This window comes from Neophocaena asiaeorientalis, unplaced genomic scaffold (genome assembly GCF_003031525.2).
Source record: "Neophocaena asiaeorientalis asiaeorientalis breed wild unplaced genomic scaffold, Neophocaena_asiaeorientalis_V1.1 scaffold82, whole genome shotgun sequence".
NCBI lineage: Eukaryota > Metazoa > Chordata > Mammalia > Artiodactyla > Phocoenidae > Neophocaena > Neophocaena asiaeorientalis.
In genome coordinates, this window is record NW_020173068.1 from 7,291,008 (window position 1) to 7,304,785 (window position 13,778).

Genomic DNA, 13,778 nt, shown 5'->3' on the forward strand with positions numbered 1-13,778 from the left:
TGCCCACCCACCTGAATCGCCTCTGACTCACTGGACTCACCCAGCAGGTTCAGCAATCCCTGCCCTTTAGTCAAACACAAAATCAGCAGGCCTGGGGGTCACGGGTAGGGAGGAAGTGGGAAGACAGAGAGATAGGGGTAAGGTCCCTGTGGTCAGCTCAGTCCTCCCTGCCTGCACCAGCTTCAGCCTCCTTCCTGCCTCCTTGTAGGGTGGGAGCTGCGACAGGGTGGGGATGGAGGCAAGGGGAGAGGGCCAGACCCCAGGCTGGTCTCTGCTAGCCTGTGAGGACTCAAGGACATGGGACCTCATGTTGTTCCTTGTTCACTTCACTGTCCTCAGGGTCTGGCACATTGCAAACCCTCAAAACACGGCCCGAATGGATGTATTAATAAATGAATCCCCTAGCTCCCAGCATTAGCATGGAGGCACTCAACACATTTATTGAATTAATGAGTGACTGAATGTGTGTCCCTAGCTTGTACATAGCAGGTATTCAAAACACTTCTTAACCAAAAGCTAGAGGTCCTTCATTTGGGGTTTACTGGTGGTTTACTGGTGAGTACTGAACTCCAGGGCAGGATTTTGGAATTCTAATCTTTGGTCTCAGGAAAATCCTTTCCCCTCTCTGGACCTATTTGCCTAGCTGTGTAATATGCACAGGATGAACTGCACTGCTTTTCAAAGTATGGTCCCTAATCAGGATCACACATGTGGTTGTTAAAAATGCACATTTTGGGCTTCCCTGGTGGCACAGTGGTTAAGAATCCGCCTGCCAATGCAGGGGACGTGGGTTCGAGCCCTGGTCTGGGAAGATCCCACATGCCGCAGAGCAACTAAGCCCATGTGCCACAACTACTGAACCTGTGCTCTAGAGCCTGTGAGCCACAACTACTGAGCCCACGTGCCACAACTAATGAAGCCCGCGCGCCTAGAGCTCGTGCTCCGCAACGAGAGAAGCCACCGCAATGAGAGGCCTGCGCACCGCAATGAAGAGTAGCCCCCGCTCGCTGCAACTAGAAAAAAGAAAGCCCGTGTGCAGCAACAAAGACCCAACGCAGCCAAAAATAAATAATTAATTTTTTAAAAAATGCACATTCTGGGACATCCCTGGTGGTCCAGTGGTAAAGAATCCACCTTACAATGCAGGGGATGTGGGTTCGATGCCTGGTCGGGGAACTAAGATCCCACATGCCTCCGGGCAATTAAGCCCACATGCCACAACTACTGAGCTCGCGAGCCTCAACTAGAGAAGAGAAAACCCTCGTACCACAACTAGAGGGGAGCCCGCGCACCGCAAGGAAGAGCCTGTATGCCACAACTGAGACCTGACACATCCAAAAATAAATAAAATATATAAATAATAAATAAATCTTTAAAAAAATATACATGAAAATTCCTGCACCCACTCTAGAAATGCTAAGGTAATATCTCAAGGTGTGCCTGGGAACCTGAATTTCTATAAGCTGCACTGGTACTGTCCTGTTGCACAGCAGGAGTTTGGGAACATCTGGTCTCTTGGCTGTGATCATGTGTGATTCCTCATTCCCTTCTAGGTGACTCAGATGGTCTGATTGTGGGTATGGAGATTGGTGGGTACTGAATTCTCACCCCACAGACCCCTGGTGAATATGGGTCTGGGAGAGGAACCCACAGATCCCTGAGGTCAGAGTTCTCTGGCCTAATGACTAGGATGAGAGGAGGGGCCTGATGGGTTGTAGAGCAAAAGAGACTAAGAAACTAAAAAGACTTTATTGAGAAGTGCTGTGGGTGATCCCTTGCTCCTTAACATTTATTCATTCACAGATATTTGAGCACCTACTACATGCTAGGCCTATCTAGGCGCTGGAGGATACAGTAGTGAACAAAACAAAAATCCCTGCCTTCATAAAGTTTACTGCTGTACTGGGAGTAACAGTTATGGAAAGAGAGGAAGAAAGGAAAGAAAAAAGAAAGAAAGAAAGAAAGAAAGAAAGAAAGAAAGAAAGAAAGAAAGAAAGAAAGAGGAAGGAAGGAAGGAAGGAAGGAAGGAAGAAAGAAAGAAAGAAAAAGAAAACACATAGCATGTCAGTAATAAGTGCTAAGGAGAAAAACAAAGCAGGAAGGGGGACAGAAATTCTTTTACGCAGAGTGTAGTTTTGGACGGGGTGTTCTGGGAAGTGCTGTGATGTCACTGCTTGCTTTAACCTGGGAAAGAATAAGAGACACTGCCAAGGCTCCCCAGTGACGTCACGACTAGCTCTGTGACTCCACACCAGAGCGTTCGGCGGAGACCCTGGTCTCCTCTATGAAGTCAGCAGCCAGGCCCAGATATAGGGGAGAGGGTTGGGTCAGGCCGCCGGGCACGCTGGCTGCACGCAGAGTCCTTGGGGTACCGGCGGCGCGCACCTGCTGAGGGAGGGCCGAGGGCCTTGGCGGCTCAGGCGGTGATTTTGGCGTCCGTGAGGGGGGCAGCCCGGGGTCAGGATGCAGCGAAGCCCCCGCCCGGGCTCTGCCGCGTTCCCGCACAAGCACACGACCAACTTCTACAGCGACAACAGCAACAGCTCTATGAGCGTCACCTCGGGGGACAGCTGCGGGCACCGGTCAGCTGGGCCGGAGCCCGGGGAGCCCGAGGGCAGAAGAGCCCGGGGCTCTAGCTGCGGTGAGCCCGCCATGAGCGCTGGAGTGCCCGGAAGAACCACAAGGGCTGAAAGCTCTCGGCTGAAGCCGGCGCCTCGGAGCCACAGTGGGCCGACCGCCTGTGGCGCGGCAACCGTGAGGGGCGGGGCCTCGGGTGCGGGCGGGGTCGAAACCGGGTGAGAGGAGGGAGTGGGTGGGGCCTAAGGGGTGGGGCTTGGCGCGGAAGCGGGATAAAACTATCTGGGCGCCTCCTAAGGGGCGGGACCTGTAGGGTGAAAAGAGGAGGTACTAGATAAGATGCCCCAAAGGGGGCCCTCGGTGTGGTGGACTGTCCTGGGGAGGGGCGGGGAAAGTCCTGTGATTGGGCACCACTGAGGAGGCGCGGCCTCGGTGTTAGCGTGAGTTGGCTACCAGGGAAATGGGGCCGTATCAAGACCTAAGGCTGGGGGCGGGGCCACCGTTTGGGAGGTGGGACCACGGCTAGACTGAGCTTTCTGGGCGCGGGGGCGTCAGAGTGCTGCGAGAGACCCGGGATGCGGCTGCATTGGGACCAAAGCCTCTGAGGCTGCTCTGCTTCTGGGCTGGGGAACCTGCGGCCAGGTGCCGGGGAAACAGCGGGCCTGCGGTGCGCAAGGCCTCAATGGAGCCCCTTGGGCTCCCGCAGAACCGGCTGGCTCTCCCGGTGTCCCTGAGGAGCAGCTCGACCTCTCGACTCTGGATCTGAGGCAGGAGATACCTCCCCCGCGAGTGTCCAAGAGCTTCCTGAGTACGGGCCAGGCCAGCCCAGCCCAGATCCCCTCTGACCCTCTGGCCCCCCTCTCCGAATTCCATTTCTCACCTCTGGGGCCCTGTTTTCAGTTCTGAGCCCCCAGCCCGTGTCTGATTCTCCAGCTCTTTCTCTGAGCCCGATCCATCTGCCCTGAGAATGAGAATCCAAATCATTCTCCTCACCCGCATCTAATTCTCCTAGCCCACACCGCTGTTCCTGAGTCCCTATCCCCGAGCCCCCTTCCTAAGCCCCTTCTGAACCTCGAACACCACGCTCTGTGAGCCCCTCACCTCTCCCCCTCCCTAAGCCTAGTCCCTTCTCTGAGCCCCCTCTCTTCTCCTCAGGCCCACTCTTCCAGGTGCTGAGAGTGTTGTTATCCCTGGTAGGAGGTGTGCTGGTCAGTGTGTACAGGTCAGAGGGAAGGAAAGGGGAGCCCCAGGGGCTGCTCCTTGAGGGGGTGGGGAGCAGGGCCAGACCCCGCTGCGGCTTGAGCCGATTCACACCTGTGTTCACAGGAGCTGGGTCTAGGACACTGGGGTGGGGTCCGTGGGGTTCGCTAGGGTATCGGGGCCTCAGCCTCCCTCCGGTTCTTTAGGGAGGTCTGTTCCATCCGCTTCCTGCTCACGGCTGTGTCACTGCTGAGCCTCTTTCTGGCAGGTGAGAGGGCGGTGAATTCCCTAGGCCCTAGCCCTGGCTGCTTTGGAGGCAAACGTGGTACATTTTCTCCTGTACCCTTCAGCCCACTCAGTCTCTTCAGAGGCTCACAGATCCTCACAGTCCCCTTCAGAGCCTTCTAGTCCCCCCCTCAGACTCAGCCCCTTCAAGCCTCTTCTCTCCCCACTGTCCCCTTTATGCCAGGGAAACCCTCTCCCTTCTCTTCCCCTGAGACCAGCCCCCTCTTTCTCCAGCACTCTGGTGGGGACTCCGGTACCTGGCCCCTCCTTTGGAGAATGTGAGTCGGGGAGACTGTCCCGGGGTGGGTGGTTGGCAGGCTGTGAACCTGCAGGTTGTGTGGAGTCCCCTGGGCCGCTGGGAGCAGGGCAGTGCTGGAAGCTATAACCCTAAGGAAAGGCTGGATATAAACAGGAGATTTCTGAAGGATTGTGCCCAGAGGTGCTTGAGGGTCTGTCTCTGAGAGGTCCTGGAAGGGCAGGGCAGGGGGGCAGGGGTTGGCAGTCCTCAGAAGCAAGGCCCTTTGAGTCTGGCCTCCCACACTGAGGTGGGAACGGAGGTGGGTGGGAGCTCAGCAGCACGGTATTTTGTCCCTCCCTCCTCCCTCCAACAGGAACCTAAGGAGATACTGACTCTAAGGTGAGAGAGGGCACCTGGGGTGGGGAGTTGGGGGCCTCAAAGGTGCTGAAGTGTCCAGGGGGACAGGGAGCCAACTGCACCGTGCCAACCTTCTGTCTGCAGCGAATACCACGAGCGTGTGCGCTCCCAGGGGCAGCAGCTGCAGCAGCTCCGGGCTGAGCTGGTTAAACTCCACAAGGAGGTGTCCAGCGTTCGCGCAGCCAACAGCGAGGTGAGCCCCGCAGACTCATCCTGTTCTCAGAACCAGGTCCAGGAGCTCGGGCCCCAGGAGCCTGGCCCCGTGGCTCTGCCCATTGCACAGTCCCGGCGCACCTTGCAGCTCCGCTCCCTGGGTCCTGAGCCTTAAGGCCCTGCCTAGAGCCCCGCCTTTGGAATTTCTCCCGGGGCCCACAAAGTCTATCCCCGGAGAACTCTGCCCCACTATAAAAGCTACCCGCAAGCCCCGCCCCTCCAGGCCCCGCCCTCTCTCTTTTCAGAGAGTGGCCAAACTCGTATTCCAGAGGCTGAGTGAGGACTTTGTGCGGAAACCCGACTATGCGCTGAGCTCTGTGGGTAAGACTCAGAGACACAGACAGAACTATGCACATGACTGGCTCCAGGAGACCAACCTCAAACAGACCCTGCCCCAGCTGTCAGTCAGGCCTAGGAGCCCCTGAGTGTTTGCTTCTCCCGGCTCCAGGAGCCTCCATCGACCTAGAGAAGACGTCCCCCGACTACGAGGATGCGAACACTGCCTACTTCTGGAATCGCTTCAGCTTCTGGAACTATGCGCGACCGCCCATGGTTATCCTGGAGGTGGGCCTGGAACCTAGATCGCTGAACGGGGCGGGACTCTGGGAAAAGGACCCCCGCAGCTCCCCTGGGGTGGGACCTGACTGAACTGAGGGCGTGGCGCCAGGCGGGGCCCTGCTGGGCAGAAGTCCTGGAGGCAGGGCCTGGCTTGTTTGGGGTGAGGCTTTGGGTGAGGCCGAGGACAACGTGATACTGGAGAGACCTGGCCCTGCTAAGTACTGGGGCCCTGGGTGGACACCGGGCTGGGGTTGGAGGACTGGGCGGGGCCCATAATGGGGTCAACCTGTCCTGTGGTTCTGATGGACTGTGTGTCTGTCTGCCCGCCTGCAGCCAGATGTGTTCCCTGGGAATTGCTGGGCTTTTGAGGGCGACCAGGGCCAGGTGGTGATCCAGTTGCCGGGTCGTGTGCAGCTGAGCGACGTCACTCTGCAGCATCCACCGCCCAGCGTGGCACACACCCGGGGAGCCAAGAGCGCCCCTCGTGACTTCGCAGTCTATGTAAGTGGGGCTGAGGCCAAGGAGGTGGGGGATTTTTGCCTAAAGAGCACAAGGCAGTCATGAAAACTGAGACTACTGAGTCTTTGCTCGCTCATCCATAAAATGGAGATACTACCACTTGCCTCTCAAGGCTGCTGCAGGTTATAATTATAACCATATTCAAATATTAGTTATGGTTTATTGAGTGCTTACTCTGTGCAGAGTACTTTACATGGATTATATATCCTTGCATCCACACAACAACCTATGAAGTGCAAGTGGTCGAACTAAAATTTGCAACTTGATTTCTTTGAGCCCACATTCCACACTATACTATCCTAACACCAAAAAATAAATGAGAGTATGCATACAGATACTGAACAGAATTGGTGCTAAACAGTTACTCTCCCTCCTCCACCTGTGCCTCACTGTTCCTCCACTCATTCTTCACTTACTAGGGCCTCCAGGTTGATGATGAGACTGAAGTTTTCTTGGGGAAATTCACCTTCGATGTGGAGAAATCTGAGATTCAGACTTTCCACCTAGAGGTATGTTTGTCTCACAGTGAAGGAATATTGGGGAGGAAGGCAGTCCTTGGGAGACCAGGCCTTGGCATGATCCATTTGTCTCCCCAGAATGACCCCCCAGCTGCCTTTCCCAAGGTGAAGATCCAGATTCTAAGCAACTGGGGCCACCCCCATTTCACATGCTTGTATCGAGTCCGAGCCCACGGCATTCAAACCTCAGAGGGGGCAGGGGACAGTGCCACAGGGGGGGCCCATTAAACATGCTGATTGTTGGAGTAGAGTGGAGGTCTATGCTGAAAGAAGCTGGATCAGTGCTGGGAGGGCTACTGCAGGAAGAGGGGTGTGTGGCGCTCTAGTTGCCTTTGGTATATAAACATGGTTGGGGCGTCTACCAAAACGCCCTCTTTGAGGGCGCAGCAGTAGATGACGTTTATGGAGTGTTTACCATGTGCACCAGACAGTACTCTGGACGTTACATGCCTTACCCTAACTAATCTTCACAGCCACAGAGGCAGAAGCCACTCAGGTCAGGAAAGTTGCTCAAGGTCACACAGCTAATGAGCTTAAACACAGCAGGACCCCAAGCCTACCGCCCTCTTGCAGAGCTGCCAGTCAGCATGAAGCCATGCTTGTGCACCTCAATTCTCACCCCAACTCTTGCTAGGTGCAGGTGGAGGAGGAACTACCCCTTCAGGTAAAAACTAGGGAGACTTGAGAACCTCTAGGAAGCATCTGAGTCAGAGTTGATGCAGGCCTGGTCGCCTTTACTCAGGTTGTCTTTACTGGGACCTGAGTGCACGACTATGCTAGGCACAGTACAGGTGGTCTAGTATTTACCAGTCCCTGCCCTCAAGGAGCCTCATAGGGGAGAGACGATGCTCCAGAAAATGGGAGAATCCATTGATCCAACAACTCTTCACTCTAAGGGTCAAAAGTAGAATGGGAGGGAAAAAGAGGGAGGAGACGAACATTAAAGGGTTAATGAGTTCTACCCAGGCCAAGAGGAGAAAAGGAAAACAAGTGTGAACAAAGAAACACGCAACATCTTGACCATTAGGATCCTTTGTAGTGTGTTCATGTTTTGGAAGAATATATAGACTATTAACAGTGGTTACACCTCTAGAAAGTGGAATGCATGAGTATGTGGGGGGAGTGGAACATGCATCCATCTGTTTAAATTTTGGGGTTATTACTCTTAAAGCCTAAGGTTTTCTAACTAATGAACTAATACAGCTTTTCTAGAGGGCAACTTCATAGTAAGTACCAAAAGCCTTAAATTTTTTTTGCGGTACGCCGGCCTCTCACTGTTGTGGCCTCTCCCGTTGCGGAGCACAGGCTCCGGACGTGCAGGCTCAGCAGCCATGGTTCACGGGCCTAGCCGCTCCGCGGCATGTGGGATCTTCCCAGACCGGGGCACGAACCTGTGTCCCCTGCATCGGCAGGCGGACTCTCAACCACTGCGCCACCAGGGAAGCCCCAAGCCTTAAATTTTTTTATACTTTTTAATCACTGCAATTCCACTTCTAAGCATGGATCCAAAGGATACCTAGGTATAATCTAAGTTAATACTTTAAGGATGTCCATCCTACTGTTGTTCATGAAGGAAAAAAATGGAAATAGTATCTAAGAAGACAAAGTACACTACAAAACTAATATGGAGACAATAGAAATGGTAATATAAGGGAATGTTTAATGTCATGAAAAGTAAATAATGATATATGAATAATTTCTTAAAAAGCAAGCTAGGTTGGTATACATAAAAATTTTTAATTTCCATATCCGAAGAGTTACATAGACCAAAAGATACTATAACTGAAAAGACAATAGCCTTGGAGGAAATATTTTCAACATGTATTAATAACTGAATGTAACAGAATAAGGGCTATAAGGACAACAACAACAATCTATAAAAAGGCTGTTCAGAAGAAATACAATCGACAAATAAACATATAAAATGATACCTAGCCTTCATAAATAAATTCAAACTAAAAATGAGATTTTTTTTGCCTGTCAGATTAACAAAATGGGTAAAAAATTGTTATGAAAGGCAATTTATAATATCTATTAAAATGTTAAATATTCCTATCTTTTGAGCATTTTCACTTGTAGGAATAAATCCTTCAGAAACATTCCTGTAAATGCACAGATAAATGTAGAAGGATATTCCTTACAGCACTGTTTGTTATAACAGAAGAAAACTAGAAGGGACCCAAATCTTGATAAATTAGGGATTGGCTAAATAAGCTATAGTACACTCATACACAAGCATTAGAAAAAATGAGGTCAGCAGTAAGTTCTAATGGATAAAATACCCAAAATACAATAAAAACAAAGTGCAAACAGTATAATATCTATTTGGGGAAAAATCTGTCAGCCTAGAAAATATACCCTGCTCCATAATCTATTTTATACAATATTTATATTTGAAATAATTCTGTACTAACTAGCACACATTTTAAAAACATTTAAAGCATACTAACATAGTATGTATGGTATGATCCCAATTTTGTAAAACAAAAAAACATGTATCACTAAAAATATGCATAAAGTACTAAAAAATATGCACCAAATATTTTATTGGGACATAGGAGTTTGGGTGATATTTATTTTTTCCTAAAATGAATATACACATTTATTTTCTAGTAAGAAAAAAAATTAGCTATTAAAAAATTTAGGCTTATAGCCTATTTTTAGGACTAGAACCACCACTGCTCCATCCCTCCAGGAAGTCTAGCATAGCTCCTGCTCCATCTTAAAACTCAGCCCTCCCCTAGCACTTTCCACCTTGTCTGTGTTCACAGCTCAGCTCTGCTCTGAGGCAGGGCAGGCTAGGTGTTTGGCTTACATTCAGTCTTTGCATTTTCAAAAACAGAGTCAGTGTCTCTAGATATGTGACCAGGAATACCCAATTTCTTTGAGTGGGGCTATTATATCAGATGAATCCTTCACTCAACAATCCCTAAGGTCAACAAATAAGCTCAGAGAGGAGAAGTAAACGTGGCTAGTAGCAGATTCCCACCCAGAAACACAGAGTGGTAGAAAAGTGTGGTCTTCATTGATCTTTATTGAATGAGAGGCTCCAGGGACAAGCAGGTGACATCAAGAGTGGCTATAGCAAGTATAAAAGTAAGCATAAAAGTATAAAACATAAAGTGCTAGCACTAGGGAATGTGTTCAGGGTTGGGGGACCTTAGGAACACAGGACTGAGGACTGGCCACAGTCTACCCCTCCAAGGGAATCTAGGCCTGAGGGACCTGTGCAGGGCCCTTGGCTGCAGGTGGAAGTGCTTTGAGTGGGGCCCAACCTTGGGCCTTGAAGTAGGAGACCAGTTGCGTGGGTACTTCTGCAAGTACAGTCTGCGCCAGTGCCTCTCGAGGGGCCTGCCAAGGAGAAGAGGGGCAAGTTCAGTGATGACCCATGACAGCTTCCCCAGGTCTACATTTCATACCCCAGAAAGGATACAAAATCCAACACCCAACCCTGCCCCAGGCTCAGATGAAAGGGTAAGTATCCCCACTCACATCAGGGAGAGGTGGAAGACTAAACTCCACCTCTCGGTGGACAGACTCCACCAAGCTTGTCCCTACTCACATTCTGGAAGCGGCGGTAGGGCACAAACTGCACTATGTCACGAGCAGCTGCCTCCCCGGAGCGTGTACGCAGGGGTCCACCATCAGCATCCAGCTGCTCCATGGCCTCGAAGTCAGCACCACCCACACCCACGATGATCACTGACATGGGCAAGAAGGAGGCACGAACCACAGCCTCACGTGTGGCCTCCACATCTGTCACAGCACCATCGGTCAGCAGCAACAGCACGAAGTATTGCTAAGGGCAAGTTCATTCATATACTGAGGCAGACCCTCTAAACATTCCAGCCACATATTCCCACACTGACAAGAAGCCTCCTGTTACAAGGGAGGCCCTGACCAAGTCCCCTCTCCCCACCCGCTACCTCCCATGACCCTCACCGAGGCCGTCCTCTGATGTGCAGCCTGGGCTGCAAACCTAGCCACATGGTTGATGATGGGTGCAAAGTTGGTAGGGCCATAGAGCCGAACTTGGGGCAGGGCCTGGCGGTAAGCATCCACAATGCCCTGGATGCCTAGAAAAGAAAGGCAAAGAATACTATAAAATACTGGGCCTGTCAGGGTTCAGCTAGTCCTGACATCACTCTATACTGGCCAAGGAGATTTAGGAACCTGGGTGCATTTCATTCAATCATCCCTGTAACCCACAGTTCTTAACCCTCTCCTACAGATGAGAAAATTAAGGCCAAAGAGAGGAAAGGCACATGCCCTAAATCACAGCTTGAATTAAAACCCAGATTAGGGGGAATCCCCTGAACAAATCTAGGAGTGCTGAGAGCATCAGATTATAACCCACTTAATAAAATAATGAATTATAACCCATTTAATAACATAAGAATCCACAGAGATATTAAATAATGGGAGAGAAGAAAACGTTCTTCCTTAATAAATGTAGAAGGAGAAATTATAGAATCATTTGACAATCAGAGATAATTGATTCAGGCAAGGATCATCAATGGATTCTAGAACTAGAGGGTAAAAACTGATGAGTGATTGGATATTTATACAGCCTCAAAGTATCCTCCCAAAGGATACTTATTAATTATTAATTAAAAGGAAAAAAAAAACAGACTCACACACGTATGGTCAATTACCTTTGATAAAGGAGGCAAGAATATACAATGGAGAAAAGATAGTCTCTTCAGTAAGTGCTGTTGGGAAAGCTGGACGGCCGCGTGCAAACCAGTGAAGTTAGAACACTCCCTCACACCATACACAAAAATAAACTCAAAATGGCTTAACGACTTAAATATAAGACAGGACACCATAAAACTCCTAAAAGAGAACATAGGCAAAACATTCTCTGACATAAATTGTACCAATGTTTTCTTAAGTCGGTCTCCCAAGGAAATAGAAATAAAAGCAAAAATAAACAAATGGGACCTAATCAAACTTACAAGCTTCTGTACAGCAAAAGAAACCGTAAACAAAACGAAAAGACAACCTACAGACTGCGAGAAAATATTTGGAAATGATACGACCGACAAGGGATTAATATCTAAGATATACAAACAGCTCACACAACTCAGTAACAAAAAAAACAACCCAATCGAAAAATGGGCCAAAGACCTAAACAGACACTTCTTTAAAGAAGACATACAGGGACTTCTCTGGTGGCACAGTGGTTAAGAATCCGCCTACCAGGCTTCCCTGGTGGCGCAGTGGTTGAGAGTACGCCTGCCGACGCAGGGACACGGGTTCGTACCCCGGTCCGGGAAGATCCCACATGCCACGGAGCGGCTGGGCCCGTGAGCAAAAAAAGAATCCGCCTACTTATGCAGGGGACACGGTTCGAGCCCTGGTCTGGGAAGATCCCACATGCCGTGAAGCAACTAAGCCCATGCACCACAACTACTGAGCCTGTGCTCTAGAGCCCACGAGCCACAACCAATGAAGCCTGCACGCCTAGAGCCCGTGCTCCACAACAATAGAAGCCACCGCAATGAGAAGCCTGTGCACCACAACGAAGAGTAGCTCCTGCTTGCCACAACTAGAGAAAGCCCACATGCAGCAATGAAGACCCAATGCAGCCAAAAATAGATACATTTATTAAAAAGAAAAAAAAAGACATACAGATGGCCAATAGGCACATGAAAAGATGCTCAACATTGCTAATTATCAGAGAAATGCATGGAATTCCCTGGTGGTCCAGTGGTTAGGACTCTGTGCTTCTACTGCAGGAGGCATGGGTTCGATCCCTGGTTGGGGAACTAAGATCCCGCATGCCACGCGGCACGGCCAAAAAATAAAAATAAATAAATTGATTAAAAATTAGAATTAAAAAAAAGACGTGACACATACACACAGTGGAATACTACTCAGCCATAAAAAGGAGTGAAATATTGCCATTTGCATCAACATGGATGGACCCAGAGCTTATCACACTAAGTCAGTCAGAAAGAGAAAGACTAATAACACTCATATGTGGAATCTAAAATATGATACAGGGACTTCCCTGGTGGTACAGTGGTTAAGACTGAGCTCCCAATGCACGGGGCCCGGGTTCAATCCCTGGTCAGGGAACTAGATCCCACATGCATGCCGCAACTATGAGTTCGCATGCCACAACTAAGGAGCCTGGTGGCCTCAATTAAGGAGCCCACGAGCTGCAACTAAGGAGCCCGCCTGCCACAACTAAGACCCAGCGCAACCAAATAAATAAATAAAAAGTGAAATATTTAAAAATATGATACAAATGAACTTGTGTACAAAACAGAAACAGACTCACAGACATAGAAAACAAATTTATGGTCAACAAAGGGGAAAGGGAATAGGGGAGGGATCAATTAGGAGTTTGGGATTAGCCAATACAAATTATTATACATAAAATAGATAAACAACAAGGTCCTGCTGTGTAACACAGGGAACTATATTCAATATCCTGTAATAAGCCATAATGGAAAAGAATATGAGAAAGATATATATGTGTGTGTGTATATAAACTGTATATATATATATATATATATATATATATATAAACTGAATCACTTTGCTGTACACTGGAAACTAACACAACATTGTAAATCAACTATACTTCATAAAAAGAATTTTTTAAAATTACATATAAAGAAAAAAACAGCAGTGGTTGAGAGTCCGCCTGCAGATGCAAGGGATACGGGTTCGTGCCCCGGTCCGGGAAGATCCCACATGCCGCGAGCCGCGAAGCGGCTGTGCCCGTGAGCCATGGCCGCTGAGCCTGCGCGTCCGGAGCCTGTTGCTCCGCAACGGGAGAAGCCACAACAGTGAGAGGCCCGCGTACCGCAAAAAAAAAAAAGAAAATAACAGTACTTGTATAGTAGAGAAACCTGGTAGACTCTACCTTAACCAAGTGATCGAAGTTAATATGACTTGTAAGAGGATAAATCAACATCATGTGCCTCCTGAATACACAGCATGGCTTCTGTGGTATTCCCGCCAAAAATGCATAATTTGAATCTAATTATGAGGAAATATCAGGTAAACCCAAACTGAAGGACATTCTACAAATGATCTGGCCTTTAACCTTAAAAAATGTCAATATCATGAAAGACATGAAGAACTCTGGAAGACAACTGAATGAAATGTGTGATCCAAGATTTTCTTTTGCTATAAAAGAGGACAACTGGAAAATTTTGAATAAATTTTATAGATTGAGTAACGGTATTGTATTGATGTTAATTTCCTGATTTTGAGAATTGCACTGTGGTTATTTA

The 13,778-nt window shown here is 49.2% G+C and overlaps 2 protein-coding genes across 8 annotated transcripts in view; one reads left to right on the forward strand and one right to left on the reverse strand.

Moving 5' to 3' along the window:
• Positions 1–2,463: 2,463 nt before the first annotated feature.
• Positions 2,464–7,772, forward strand: SPAG4 (sperm associated antigen 4). The gene is made up of 12 exons (XM_024743201.1): positions 2,464–2,773; positions 3,284–3,385; positions 3,733–3,799; positions 3,984–4,045; positions 4,297–4,340; positions 4,674–4,699; positions 4,802–4,910; positions 5,176–5,251; positions 5,379–5,494; positions 5,822–5,989; positions 6,427–6,516; positions 6,604–7,772. The coding sequence occupies exons 1-12, from the start codon at positions 2,464–2,466 to the stop codon at positions 6,751–6,753; spliced, it is 1,320 nt and encodes a 439-aa protein (XP_024598969.1). The 3' UTR covers positions 6,754–7,772.
• Positions 7,773–8,165: 393 nt separating this feature from the next.
• Positions 8,166–13,778, reverse strand: part of LOC112398608 (RNA-binding protein 12) — a 38,545-nt gene continuing 32,932 nt past the window's right edge. For all 7 annotated transcript variants that reach the window (XM_024743313.1, XM_024743306.1, XM_024743308.1 and 4 more), the window contains 3 exons: positions 10,468–10,601; positions 10,088–10,324; positions 8,166–9,876 (listed from right to left, as the gene is read on the reverse strand). In XM_024743313.1, the coding sequence (XP_024599081.1) occupies positions 9,736–9,876; positions 10,088–10,324; positions 10,468–10,601 (512 nt within the window). In that variant the 3' untranslated portion in view covers positions 8,166–9,735. The remainder of the gene's footprint in view (positions 9,877–10,087; positions 10,325–10,467; positions 10,602–13,778) is intronic.